Source organism: Rhinolophus sinicus, chromosome 16, assembly GCF_057876585.1.
Source record: "Rhinolophus sinicus isolate RSI-liver-muscle chromosome 16, RSI-T2T, whole genome shotgun sequence".
NCBI lineage: Eukaryota > Metazoa > Chordata > Mammalia > Chiroptera > Rhinolophidae > Rhinolophus > Rhinolophus sinicus.
The window spans coordinates 36,246,239-36,261,401 of NC_142516.1; the positions used below are offsets into that span (position 1 = coordinate 36,246,239).

The 15,163-nt window shown below is 39.5% G+C and overlaps 1 protein-coding gene across 2 annotated transcripts in view; it reads left to right on the forward strand.

The window, feature by feature from the left end:
- SLC28A3 (solute carrier family 28 member 3) overlaps positions 1-15,163 on the forward strand; it is a 54,523-nt gene that overhangs the window by 17,459 nt on the left and 21,901 nt on the right. The window contains exons 2-4 of one of the 2 annotated variants that reach the window (XM_019750092.3): positions 7,405-7,494; positions 11,092-11,174; positions 13,828-13,919. In XM_019750092.3, the coding sequence (XP_019605651.3) occupies positions 7,405-7,494; positions 11,092-11,174; positions 13,828-13,919 (265 nt within the window). Of the gene's footprint in view, positions 1-7,404; positions 7,495-11,091; positions 11,175-13,827; positions 13,920-15,163 lie in introns of those variants that run through there. The other variant, XM_074330610.2, reaches the window with a different exon arrangement.

Genomic DNA, 15,163 nt, shown 5'->3' on the forward strand with positions numbered 1-15,163 from the left:
CCATCCATTTTGTCACAAATGGCAATATTTCATCTTTTTCTTATGGCTGAGTAATATTCCATTGTGTATATATATATATATATATATATATATATATATATATATATCACATCTTCTTTATCCAATTATGTATCGAAGGACACTTTGTTTTTTTCCATGTCTTGGCCACACTGAATAATGCTGCAATGAACATAGGGGTACATATATCTTTACAGATAAATGTTTTCAGAATTTTGGGGGTAGATACCCAGAAAAGGGATTGCAGGGTCACATGGTAATTCTATTTTTAATTTTTTGAGGACCCTCCATACTGTTTTCCATAGTGGCTGTACCAATTTACATTGCCTCCAGCAGTGTATGAGGATTCCTTTTTCTCCACAGCCTCTCTAACATTTGTTATTAATTGTCTTATTGATAATAGCTATTCTGACAGGTGTAAGGTGGTATCTCATTGTGGTTTTGATTTGCATCTGCCTAATAGTGAAGTTGAGCATTTTTTCATACATCTGCTGGCCATTTGTATGTATTCCTGGGAGAAGTTTCTGTTCATGTCCTCTGCCCATTTTTTAAATTGGATTGTCTTTTTGTTGTTGAGTTGTATGAGTTCCTTATATATTTTGGATATTAGCCCTTTATCAGGGGCGTTGTTTACAAATATCTTCTCCCATTCGTTTTGTTGTCTGTTTTGTTGATGGTTTCTTTTGCTGTGAAGAAGGTTTTTAGTTTACTATAGTCCCATTTATTTATTTTTGCTTTTATTTCCCTTGCATTTAAGGTCAAATTCATAAAATCCTCTCCGAACCCAAGGTTCATAAGCTTAGTACCTATTATTTCTTCTATGCAATTTATTGTTTCAGGTCTTATGTTTAGGTCTTTGATCCATTTTGAGTTCATGTTGGTACATGGTGACAAATAACACACTAGTTTCATTATTTTGCATGTGGCTTTCCAACTTTCCCAGCACCATTTATTGAACAGGCTTTTTCTCCATTATGTTTTTGGCTCTTTTATCAAAAATTTTATGTATATACTTATATATATGGGTTTATTTCTGTGTTCTCAGTTCTATTCCACTGGTCTGTGTGTCTGTTTTACTACCAATATCATGCTGTTTTATTATTGCTTTGTAGTGTAAATTGAAGTCAGGGATTGTGATACCTCCAGCCTTGTTCTTTTTTCTTAGGATTCCTTTGGCTATTCAGGGTCTTTTGTGATTCCATACAAATCTGATGATTTTTTGTTCTATTTCCTTATAAAGGCCATTGGGATTTTAATAGGGATTGCATTAAATCTGTATATTGATTTGGGTACTATGGCCATTTTAACTATGTTGATTCTTCACATCCATGAACATGGAACATCTTTCCATTTCTTTATGTCTTCTTAATATTCTTTTAATAATGTCTTGTTTTCAGTGTATAGGTCTTTCACATCCTTTGTTAAGCTTATTCCTAGGTATTTTATTCTTTTAGTTGCAATTACAAAAGGTTGTAGTTGTTTTTTATTTCTCTTTCTGAAATGTCATTGTTAGTATATGGATTTTTGTATATTGATTTTGTATCCTGCAACTTTACTGTATTTGTTTATTGTTTCTAATATTTTTTGGTGGAGTCTTCAGAGTTTTCTGTATAAAGAATCATGTCACCTGCAAAAAGTAACAATTTAACTTCTTCATTCCCAATTTGGATGCCGTTTATTTCTTTCTCTTGCCTGATTGTTCTGACTAGGACGTCCAGTACTATGTTGAATAACAGTGGCAAGAGGGGCAATCCCTTTCTTGTTCCTGATCTTAGAGGAAAAGCTTTCAGCTTTTCACCATTGAGTACGGCACTAGCTGAGGGTTTGTCATATATGGCCTTTATTATATTGAGGTACTTTCTTCCTATACCCATTTTATTAAGTGTTTAAATTTATTTTTTTTAACCTGATGTTAGTAAACCTTGCATTTTCCTCCTTCAGGGACAGAACTCTGCCTCTTTCCCCTTTTCCTTCCATTCCTATACTTTAGGGTTTCCATTTGCCCTGGCTCACAAAGATCACAATGGGATCACAATTCAAAGCTCCCTTCAGAGCATGAAGAAGTGCCAGAGAAGAGTGCCAAGGCGCCCCAGGCCTACCAGGTGGTTCCTCCCACAGCACCGCTGCTCCTTACCTAGGCTGCAAACCCTCACAGGCTGGCAAGAAAAACAGGAACATCTCAGGAAGGAACAGTCTAGCCAGTGCCCATTACTCACATTAAGGATTACATAAACCCAGGACTTGAGCCAGAAGGTTACATGAGCCAAGAGGGTCAGGAGCAATAGGGAAAGGTCAAGGCGTCTGGAATACTGCCTTTGAAAATGTAATCCTCCAAGGCAAAGCCCATACAATTCAGAGGAAAACATTATAGAGAAAGGGACTTAAAATATTTGACATTTATGGATTTTGAAAATAAATAAGCAAATAAATAAATAAATAAATAAATAAATAAAAATAAATAAGTAAATCAGTGGAAGAATGATCTCAAACAATTTGAAGAGATCAGAGTCACAAAACAAATGTTAACTTTTACAAGCCAAATTTTAATAATGGAGAACAATGTGACTGTAAACGCCCCAGAGCAAACAAGCAAGTAGCAACTAAACCATAAGCCTTACATAAAAGTCAATGAACTGTTACTATGTGTGGCACTGGAACAAGCACACAGTCCCAGGAGGCAGGTAATGAATGCTACACTCCAATATCACATTCCCTTATAACAAGGTACGGGGTCTCAAAAAATTAAGGCCAGATTTGAACCCAGGTATGACCATGGAACCCAAGCTTTTTATCACAATGCAGCACCAATTAATACAGGTAACTTATCAATATTCCAGAAAGCTGCCATCCTAAGGTTTATGTTGAGCTTCTTCCTACAATCTCTTTAGATTGCATTTTGCAATTTTTAAGTTACTATTTGAGGCAATTGCTCTAGTCTAGTCTTACTCTATGTTCAGAGAAATGGATATAGAAAGGTTAGGTCACTTGAAGAAGCTCAAAAAAGCAACAGAAATTAGAAACGTATTTCTGACACCTTCCTTTGGACACCTAAGGTTTAGAATATTAGAACATCAGATAACCTTTCTGGAGAAGTAGAGAAAGCAGTCCTGTACCATTTGGTCTGTACTCAGGTATAGAGACACTGTTTCAGCTACTGCTATAATCAGCTCAACAGGCCCTAAGAATACCTTTTCCATTCATTCAAAAACAGTTATTAAACACTTGTATGTTTGGCCACATGGTATTCAGCAGAGAAGAATGGACAAAATATCTGGTTTCTTGGTGAAATATATAGATTTACACAGTCCCAGATTCAACTGATTCAAAATGATTTTTGTCACAGGTATTGGGAGTTTGACATCCCTGGCAATATTTAAGGCATCACTCCTTCTCAGAGTGCACTACACTGCCTGCTTCTAGGAAGATTGCTTTAAAGGTATACAGAGATGTGGAATTGATAAGAGATAGATAGATAGATAGATAGATAGATAGATAGATAGATAAAATAAGCAATTTTGGCCACCAATCTAAATCTTTTATAAAGCCTTCTGGCCAAAGTATATAATCAAACACCTCATAGAACTCACTGTGAAGTGTCAAGCCCTAAAACCAGTTAAAGATCTTCATAGCAACTCCTCAGGGTCTGTGTCCACATCACATTTGCCTGCTGGGCTATTTCCGTCTCTCATAAACCTATAGGATCTATGTCCCACCAAAGGTCAGGATGAAAGTCTCCTTGGAGTGAAGGTTTCCATTCTTGCCCCAACCTCAAGCCCAGCTGTGCCCCCTCAGCAAGGCCAGTCATACAGTCTGAGCAACATCAGGACAGAGCACTTTCTATAGAGAAGGTGGTAGGAAGGCTCTCCTGTCACAGTGACGTTGAGTCTGCAGCAGAGAAATCCCAGCCACAAAAACTGAGAAATGGAAGTCACATTGTGAAATCAGGGCCACAGTGGGAGGGAGAGACGGAGTGGAGCAGAAACAGTTGGGAGAAAATTATCAAAGTAATCACAGAGACATGGCATGTCTACAAATACAAGAGTGCCCACTCATGTTACTGAAATAGAGTCTACTTAAAATCAGTCTGTGGGGTGGGGCTTGAAAAATTCTGGCTTGAGAAATGACCTCCAGAGCCTAAACATAGTTTAAAAGTGGCCACAAGCATTTCTGGAATCTTCCACAACCTATATCATTTCTACTCCTGTCTTTCATGTCTAGAATTCAAATCAAACTTTCTTCATCGAAAGGGAATTTAATCTGGAGGTGTACTACTATGTCTTTAGATTTTCCCAAGGCCAAAGGTCTTGGCCCAAGGGCCAAACTTCACAGGCATGATATGACCAGAGGTTGGACAGTCTAGGTTCAGATCCCATCTCAGCTATTTCTGGTTGTGCAACCCAAGTCAGGTGATTTACTTGTGTTTGCCTTAGTTTCCTACTCTGTAAAAAGGGGGATCACAGCACCCATTTCACAGGCTTCTTAGAATCAAATACAAAACTTTTAAAGTATGTCAGTATGTCAGTCCAGGTGCAAATAAAAGCAGAAACCAAAAGTAACAAGGGAGAAGTTTGTTTCCTGCAGATAAAAGTCAGGAAGTAGGTAGTACAGAGCTGGAATGGAAGCACTACTCAAAGTTTTCTGCGACTCAAGTCCCCCTGACCCCAGCTCACCTCTCTCATATCACTAGGTTGGGCCCTGTGTTCATGGCCCAGGTAGAACCATCCACACACCTGGCAGCAGGACAAAGGAAAGGATCAAAGAGAGACAAAGAGTACCTGCCAGCCATCTCTCATGGAACCTCCCTGAACCACCCCACTCAGGGCACCACTTCTGTTTACATTTCATTGGCCAGAATCTAGTTAAATGGGAATTTAGGAAACGTAGCCTTTATTTTAGGTGGCCATGTGTTCAGGTAAAATTCTATAGAAGGGGACACCACAAATTGACGGGAACGAATGATTTCAGTAATTTTCTATGTTCTAGAAGTTATAATATGGTTTAGAAACTGAATGAAAAGAAATTAATAAAAGGCCTCTGTCCACCTGTAACAGCCACTGTGGAGCTGTAGTTGCTTGAGCAGCATGGAAAAGTTCAAGATCAAAGAGACAGGCAGGAAACAAACACCACACACAATGTACCCCGGTTCACGGATCTGCCCTTCAGAGGGGGCTCTATCTGTGACCGTCACCCTTAGCATGCCCAGCAACTAATGCTAACCTGCGGAATAAAAATTGGCGTGCGGTAAACTAAAGATGCTCATACACAGCACCCACTCCTGCAGTGGAGTGACGGGTCTGCACTTGGAACACAGTCACGGGTGTCAGAGTCCAGTGGAGTACTAAGGCATCTAGCAATCTGAATTGCTAAATAGATAGAGGGGCAAACAAACCAAAAAAAAAAAGGGCTAAAAAGTAATTATGAGCCACCTGTGACAGCCCCGAGACTCCAATTTGAAAAAAAGCGGAGAAGCATGTGTCTTAAGGGTCATTTTTCAGGCACCAATCAACACCCACAACACCACCATTATTTCTGTTAAAAATCCTCAAATGAGAGGCATTCTTCCTGAAGATGTTAAAAAACCAGGTGTGTCCTCTCCTGGGGGTAAAACTATCCCATTACATGTTACAAAATCGATTCAGAGGTGCCTTTGTCGCCCTTTGTCATCATTCATGCCCACTCTACATTCTCCCCCCACCTCACCCACACACACCCCTGCCTCTTTCATTACCTTTAAAAAGCCAGGCTCCATCGTTGTGTTTCACAAGGAAGTCTCAGAATCTGCCACCAGGTGGCAGGAATAATCAGCATCAAGAAGCTGAAGCTCCTCACGGAACCAGAGAATGTCAGGACATCAGAGACCGTAAGAACACCAAACTGAAACTGTTGTATGGTCTAACCACTATGCTGCACACCTGAAACTAATACGAAATAATACTGAACGTCCACTGTAATTGAAAAATAAAAATCAATTTAAAATAAAATGGAGGTAATAAGATTTAAAAAAAGAAGAAGAAACTGCTGTATAGATGGGTAGACTGAGGCTTAGAAAGATGTTACCTGCCTACCATCACACATGTAATTTGGGACCCGGAGGACCAACCCTCTCAGTTGCCTGGGTCCTTTTTTTCCACCAACCCTGGCTGGGTTTTATGTCTAACGTTTTATTAAGGAAATTTTCAGTATCCATGAAAGTAAGAACTGTAAAATGAGTCCCTTTGTACCCATCAGCCAGCTTCAGCAATTAGCAAGACTTTGTCATTTTCGCATACTATATACATTGCCCCCCACCCATGAATTTTGATACAAAATACCCAGAGGTATTATATTGCTTACCAGTTAGTGCAAAACCACTGTGGTTCATTAATTCAACAAATAATTGTTAGTATCTGCTAAGTGTAAGGAACTGTGCTGCAGTCATATCTAAGCACAAAATGGCAGTTTGGCAACCAGACTTTTATGGACAAATCATGTGGTGCTGGAAGTGAGACTTTTCAGGTTTGTACACTTGTGTTTCAACAAATGGAAAATGCGACACAAGTTGGAATTGCAATTTTTTCTAGATCCTTGGGGCCAGCCAGAGATCCAAAGTTAAAATCAAAGATGTACGCTTATTCTGTTTTCAAAGACAAGTTCACCGCCAACAAAGCTAGCAGGGGACATTTCCTAAAAAGATATAAGGACCTCCCTGACACTCTTTCTCCATTGGTTGCCTTACTTGGAATGAAGTGTCATGTAAAAAGGCAAGCTGGGATGAGATGGGTGAAAGACTGGACCCCCCAAAGAAGGTAAAAAAAGAAATGAGCCAGATGTTTGTCACATCTGGAAACAGTGCGAAGGGGTCAGGAGACCCCCGAAGGAGCAAACCCTACTCAGTTCCTTAAGGTAAAACCAAGAGGGCCTCACAAAAGAAGGCATTTTTCTTTTTCTCATTACTACCAGACATTGCTTTAAATCAAAGAAAACACATTTTAACATCTCATAAATCCAACATCTAAGGATAAAATTGTCCAGCCGATCGTTTTTATATATTTTGTTTTATTTTATAAGTTAAAATCTTATAAAATGAGATGGAAAAGAGCCTGAAGCCTGTCCCTTAGCCTCAGTTCTAATTAGAAAGTAACACAGCCTAAACAAAGGCAATTGTCTTCCTTTCTCTCTTCCTAAAGTTGAACTACATCAATCTTTTCTACCAGATCAAAACAAAACAAAATTATCTATGTGTCTTTTTGAGCCAAGATTCTCTGGTTCTGTCTTCAGTCAGCGAAATCATCTAAACACCTCATCTTTGCCACCCCACCCCTCAAAAGTCTTCAGGCATCATTCTTTGAAAGAACATTTATTTTTGGCTCTGAAATTTTACTTTTGCAATCTGTACTTTGTTTTTAGAATGAAGAAGACTTCCATGAAAACCAGAACACATCAGGAAACGACAACTCGCTAAGGAATAGAGTTGTGCAAAACGTAAACACCAAACAGGTATGGCTGGATATCGTTGCCTGAGTCTATTACCATGGTAACCACTGTGCAACAGCCACCTGAGAGCTACAGGAACGGAAAGCATGACTCTCAGCTGGCACTCAGAGGAGTGAGTTAAATGGCTATTGGACTGTGTAAGGCAGAATCACAAAGAAAACATGTACGCCCAAAGGTTTTGTGTTTATACACCTGTCCTCAGAGTTCTCTAATGTGGAGAGTACCCAAGCTTTCTCTGACATTTCACTATTACAGGTTTCAAGCTCCATGCTAAGGCAGAAAGCATTGGCATAAACAAAAGCATTTCAATTTTAAGGTAAATGAAGCTGACGAGAAAGGTTCTAAGATATGATTGTAAAACTGTGTCCATCACTCCCTAGCAGGAACACCTAAGTTACACAGCAGGCTGAGTGCTCTGTCACAACACCACTGTTATTTTTATATATATATATTGACTTCTAGGTAGGATCTCATTTGAAGAAAGCCTTCTACTGTTAAAAAGTGAGCAAATTATCCATGTAGATCGTCCTTCTTTTTTATTTTTTATTTTTAGTAATTCTGGGTGCCTACTGTAGAGCCATTTATTGTGGGGAGTTATTCTTATTCTTATGATTAAAAAAAAAAAAAAACACCCTAACTTGTTGGAAGTAGAAAATTTGGAAAATTATTGCAGCAAAATTTGGACAAAAAAAAAAAAAAAAAAGACCTATAGTCATGCACGTGTTATCTATATTGGGATTGTTCTACACATATTATTGTCTATTATCATTTGATATATTGTAAAGTATCCATTTCACTAAATATTATCAACAAAAAAAGAAAACAATACTTCTGTCCTCACAAAACCCGCACATGGAAGTTTATAATAGCTTTATCCATAATTGCCAAAGCTTGGAAGCAACCAAGATGTCCTTTAGTAGGTGAATGGTTAAATGAACCATGGTACATCCAGACAATGCAATATTCTTCAGCACTAAAAACAAATGGGCCGTCGAGCCATGAAAAGACGTGGGGGAACATTAAATGCATATTACTAAGTTAAAGAAGTAATCTGAAATGCCTATATACCATGATTTCAATTATATGACATTCTAGAAAAGGCAAAACTATGGAGATGGTAAAAAGAGCAGTAGTTGCCATGGGTTAGAAAGGAAGAAGGAATGAATAGGTGGACCACAGCAGACTTTCCGGGCAGTGGAAATACTCTGTATGATACTGTAATGGTTGATACATGCTATTAAACACTTGTCTAAACCCATAGAATGCAAAACACTGTTAAACAAAACCCTTCACAGCCAAAAGATTTCCTGGGAAAAAAAGGGTTTATTGAGCTATATGCTGCCAGAAAAAGGACCAGATCCTGGGGCACGCAGCCTAAACCACCAGCAGCAGAGCTAGAAGGAGAAGACAATATGTCTGCCATACTGGGGGTGATGGGGCTCTTTTATACAATGAGTTTGGGGAAGAAATATGTGAATTGTATTGAAAGAATTTACATTAGCTATAGACAAGGGGGGCAGGAGAAGGTGAAGCAGAAAATGTTCTGGGATAGGTGCATAGTCCACAACGAAGAAATGTTTGCTGCTTCTGGATTGGTTATGGGCAACAGTCCAGAAAGTTCATGAGTAAACAGGATGTAGTGGTAATTGGTGGTCAGCTATTCTCTTTAGATAAGAGCTGAAATAACTGTCTGGAAATTGATTCAAAGTTTCACATTCAGGAATGTGAACAGTCTTTTGTTGATGTCTGCTCTTGGCTCTGTTAACTGATTAACTTCTTGTCTCTTCTTCCCACCCTCCAGCCTGTTGTAATTTAATTTATGACATCTCAGAATTTTTCTCTTGTCAACACCAAGTGTGAACCCTAATGTAAACTATGGACTTTGTAGTTTCACTGACTAAACAGATGTACCACTCTGGTGGGAGAAGTCAATAATCGGAGGACTGTAGTGGGGAGGGGACAGAGGGTATATGGGAAATCTCTGTGCCTTCCCCTCAATTTTGCTGTGAATCTAAAACTGCTCTAAAAAGTCTTCTTTAAAGTTGTCTCACAAAAAAGGTCAAAAACAAAAAAATTAGATACTTTACTGTTGTAAACAGGAATATGAAGAGTAAGGAGTAGCTAATTGGATTTGCAGTAATGGGCCCTTGGGTGACCTTGGTAGACGCCAGCTCGGTAACAGTCTGCTTATAGTGGGTTGAATGAGCAGGATGTGAGGGAGTTGTCACCAAAAGTAAAGGCAACTCTTTCAAGTGGTTTGGCTGTGAAAGGAAGGAGGAAGGATAGATGTCCCATGCCTGTGGAATCAAAAAGATTTTGTTGTTGCTTTGTTTTGGTTTGTTTTGTTTTGTTTGGGTTTGTTTGTTTTAAGAGACAGGAAAAGGTTGGGTGGGGGTGAAGAAAACAATAGTAATACTAGACATTCCATAAATAGTAAGTTGGGACAATTTCACTGTAAAAAAAAATTATTACGATCATTTAAATCAAATATTTGCCACACAGTTTATTGACAAAGTTAGGTGTTAGATGGGGGAGGGGGGGAATGAAAAAGGCTCATCTCTACCCCTGTCCTCTGCCTCTGCAGCTTGGACTCAGCAGGTCTCGCTTGCAATTACTGTCCTCTCACCTTTCTAGTTTCTGGAGTCCAGCCAGAAAATGAGTCCAGCCAGAAGTACAGTGGAGTTTGGCATCAAAGAATTACATGATCCTTGTGGATTCTTTCAGCTCAGAGACATACCAATGACTTATTTCTATGAGTTCTGTTAAAGAGAATCAATGGCCATATGGGATACGACAGGAATCAAAAGCTGAGATTTAGCCGTGTACCACTTAGTGTGTGTTCAAAATCACTCCACACCTGCATACTTCCTCCTCACCTTCCCTCACTATTGCTTATGATAGCTGACCTATTTAAGACATTATTGAAGAATGGAGGGAGGAAATCTTGTACACCATCCCAAGAACAGGATGGGACATGGAGGCTGAAGAGCTCAAACAGTACTTAGAAAGATTTCCATGAAAGATTGCCCAGGTATATACTTCACTTATTAATTAGAGCAAGGGCTGGCTGAGGAAGAGAAATACTTCCCTTTAGACCAACTGATAGAAGGACCCTAGTTCCCAAGGGGAGGTTTATAAGCTCTTAAAGATGCTGAGCTAGTGTTTACATCTGCAGAACAAGCCTTAGGCTGCCAGGAACATAAAACCAGCTTTGGTCTCCATTCTTTGGAAACAAGGACTGGCAGAGTATAAAGGGAGATTTATGCAGCCTCTGGTATTAACTTCATTTAGCACTTGCCTAAAAACAGAGCTAGGGTTGGATGATTGCAGTAGAGACAGAAACAAAAAAGCTGAGATCTGAGCCTGTTCCCCAAAGAAAAGGAGACAATATCAACAGCTCTTTTGGAAGAAAAGGGAAAGATAAGTATGATCCTGGATTTTTTGTGATAAGTATTATAAATAACAGGAGCTATCTTCTTGTATAATAATTTGAAAAGACCTTTTGAAAGTTCTTTGCCAAAATTCTGAGCAAAGAAGATCAGGGTCCAATATTCCCAGGATTCTTATTATTCCATCTTTGTTCCAATGTTTGATTTCCAGGGTGAAGGGCAGGTCACCATTGAGCAGGATTCTCCAAGAAACAAAGAAGATGAGGAGGAGGATCAAGAGACACATCAAAAAGGGTACAGGCTTAAACCAGAGAAATAATTACACCTATTTCCTAAACAAAATGGTTTCGCTACTTTGCTTTCGCCTCACCTAATTTTCAAAATGTATTATTATTTATTAATAATAATACCACCAATACCCCTTCCCCACGATCCCCCTAACACCATTTTCAGAAAAATTAATGGAGCTCTAGGATAATCAACATGGTAAATTCAAACTGCTGATGTCCTGGGAACCCATTCTAAGACAGTTTTTTAATTACAGGTGTAAATTACCAACTAATTGCTCCAGTCCATACAAAAGTAATTAATTCTTCCTCTTAGTGTCAATCAATAAGCAATTGGTTTCTCGAAACCCGATCCATTTAAAATCCCAACAAACTTGCTATTACCTTGTGGTATCCTGAAGGTATTCCAAGCCTTTATCACCCCATGACGTAGGAGACGCAAACTATATTATCTTTTTTTCAACCAGAAAAATGAAGCTCACAGAAGTGACTTACTCAAGGTTAGTCAACTAGAGAGGGAAAAAAGCTAACTTAACAATTTTAGCTTCTGATTCCTAGTCCAAGATTGTCTGGTACTCTGTCATAACACTAAAAGGTTTGTCAATTTTCTAAATCCCTATATAAATTTAACTTTAATTCCTAAATCTCTGAGGAACTTTGTTTTCATGTATCAGAGGACATCTCTGGAGTTGGTCAGAATTAGGATTGAAAGATCTTGTCACATATACATCAGGAAGAATATTTACCACCTCGGAAACCTGAGCTTCGTTTCATCCTTCATTGTACTTCATGAATCTCTGACCCTGGAGACTCAGACTCCCTGGGTGCTCAGAGGTACTCAGGTTTCACGAATGTCAGTGGGGCCGAAACAACCGAGGAGGCTGGGAGTGGCTCAGCCTGGATAACCAAATGGCAGAAGCATCTACTTCTAGTTACTTTATTGTACACAGTGTCAGGTTGCTGTAATGGACTACATGCATTCTCTGCGATTAAAAAAAACCGATAAATCCAGCCTAAAGTAGATGGATGTGCCCTATTAAATGTTACCCTCCACCACTGCTGCTTTTTAACACTATATCCACAACTGAGGATAATGCAGCATCTGTGGTTCCTAAATTAGACCATGAAAAACTTAGTCTTTACTACACTCATATTCCCTCAATATCTCCTAGAACAATGTTTCTAATTCTCAGGACACGCATTCACACCCATGCATAACGACAAAAGTTTCATGCAATAATCCCTATCTCACTATGTGATACACATGTCCTATTCTTTCTTTTAGTGATGGTTATCAAATTCACATCCCACTAATGGGTCCCAACCCACAGCTGTAAAATACTGTTCCAAAAAAGCAATATACACTCCCATTTCCTTTATCTAGTAATTCAACAAATAACCTGCCAACCACCCTTAAGTCCAAGGTGCTGGTGCCGTAGGGCTCACAGAGATCTATTCTCCAGGACGTTAGTCAGTCAAGGCCTCATAACAAAACACAATAAAAAAGGAATAGAAATAAAGTATAGAGGAATGCTTCTGTCTGAGGGGATGAAGAAGGCTTTATAGAAGCCAAGGACTTGCTGTGCCGTGAAACTTGAAGGGGGCTGAGCCTTGGACATGTGGACATGACTGCTGGAAGGGAACTGGAGGAATTCACTGAGGGGAGGGAGGTCCCAGCAGAGGGCTAAGTCATTTGAGGTCCTGGAGATTGGGAATCTTCTATGCAGGATGAGAAATAGTTGTTTTAGAAATGCTATCCGGGAAGTGGCAATGGTTAAATGTGCAAGTAAATTCCTTCCACCCGGCCTCAAGTGGGAGAAGGAGAGGCCCCTGTTAGATGTGACATTGAGAAAAGAGGGACCTGCAGGGCAACCAGTATTCAGAGCAAGTGTGGAGGCACCAGAAGCATCCCAGGAGAAGCGGAGGACAGTTGTTGTGGGACCGGCCCTGTGGCCTCTCCAATCTCACTCACTGGTGGACATGATCTTTTCTGCAAGAAGTGACCACGTGCACACATTGCTCACACACTACCCACCACCCCGTAACAAAGCTCTGGACAGAAACGAAGACATGCCAACAATTCCAGAACTTTCTAAGAAAGCTATATGACAGCCCACTGGTTAATAGCTGTCAAATCCATGAAATGCTACTTTACATTCCAAGCACCGAGTGAAGTCTGTCAGCTTCCCACTAAAAAGTAGAGTGAGCGACGACAGGGAACCTCCATCTTACTCAAATTTCTTGGAACAAGAGGGATGAGAGTTCATTGGATATTTTTTTAAAACTCAACATTTAATAACTGGCTTAAAAGATAATGGAAGACCTCATATTCCAGTGAGAAACACTCTCATCCTATGATTTATTTTCAGCTTTTTGTTAGTTATTCATCTCCCGCATTCTATCTCCAGGAGCATGTTTTCTGCATCTCTGTAATAGCTCTGGGTTTGGCACATCCATTCAGCAGAGGTTGATCCAGGCCATGGCTGAGTTTAGACTAAAATGAAATGAGTTTCCCATTTCAATTTTGTAGAACATACACTTCATGAATTTGTTTGTTTACTTGCATTCTTTACAAAGCCTCATCTAGCCATATCATGCCAGTTTATTTCATGTTTTTAGCATTTACTTCTGTATGCTGTTTTGTTTTTGTGTTGTTACAGGTACCTGGCAAGGAAGTACGGTACAGTTTGTGATTTTTGTAGGAAACACAAAACCACCATTCGGTACATCATCTGGGGCATCTTATTAGCAGGTAAATAACAAAAGGGGATGACATACCAGTGTCTCTCTTCTAGGGTCCTCCAATTATTATGCTGAGCTTCCTGTGGAAAGAAAATAAATCTTCCCTTTCCCTTGCACTTCACTGAATCATCCAATGAGGCAGGGAAATAAATCAAGAAGGCCCTGAGTTTCGGGTCTCAGCTTGGGGGACCTATGCAGATTGTCTCCCTGTCCAGTTTATGCAGCCAGCAGCTAATTTTTTAGGTTACCCACTCTCGCAGCTCTTGTTATTTTGATGTGGATTTAAGAGTTGGTTAATACAGATTGAGGTATTGGAAAACATGGTGGTAATCACAGTGTCAGAACCTAATTGCAGGGGGAAATATAAGCAATTAATACTTTATATGGATATCACATTAGGAGTCATCTACGGTCACGTGGCCCATTCCTCTTGCCTGAAGGCAGAACCATACTATCTACAGTTGACCCTTGAACAACAAGGGAGTTAGGGGCACCACTTCCCACCCCAGCACATAAAAATCCATGCATCTCTTTTAATTCCCCCAAAACTTTACGAATAGCCTACTGTTGACTGGAAGCCTTACCAATAAGACAACCAGTCAATTAACACATATTTTGTATTTGATATTGTATTATATACTGTATTTTTCCAATAAAGTAAGCTAGAGAAAAGAAAATGTTATTAAGAAGATCTTAAGGAAAAGAAAAAAACATTTACAATATGTGTTGAAAAAAAAAACCTGCAGATAAGTGGACCCATGCAGTTCAAACCTGTGTTGTTCAAGGGTCGACTGGACACAGAAAAGCACTCCCCCCAGAGCAAAGGGTCCACCCACTTGAAAGAGCAATCTTGTCCATATAATGTGAAGCCTCCCACCCAAGTCCACAGATATAAATCCAAGACTGCTGCACCTCTAACGTCTGTGGTTTTGCTGGTGCTCACACAGCTGGAAGAGGGAATTGCAGGGTTGTAAGTTTGCTATGTACTGGGCCAGATAGCATTTTGTGGGCCATACGTCAAACCCACACAACTCTGCCATTGTAGCACAAACATGAATAGACAGGCATGGCTGTATTCCAATGACTTCATTTGTAGGATACAAATAAAAATATACAAATACAAATGCACTTGCCACCTACAAAAACAAGTGGCCAGCCAAATTTAACTTGCAAACTAAACAGTGTTTGCTGACCTTAAATGAGAAACCTTGAATCTCCTCTTCCAAAGTCCCTTCCACTTTCCTTTAGAGACTC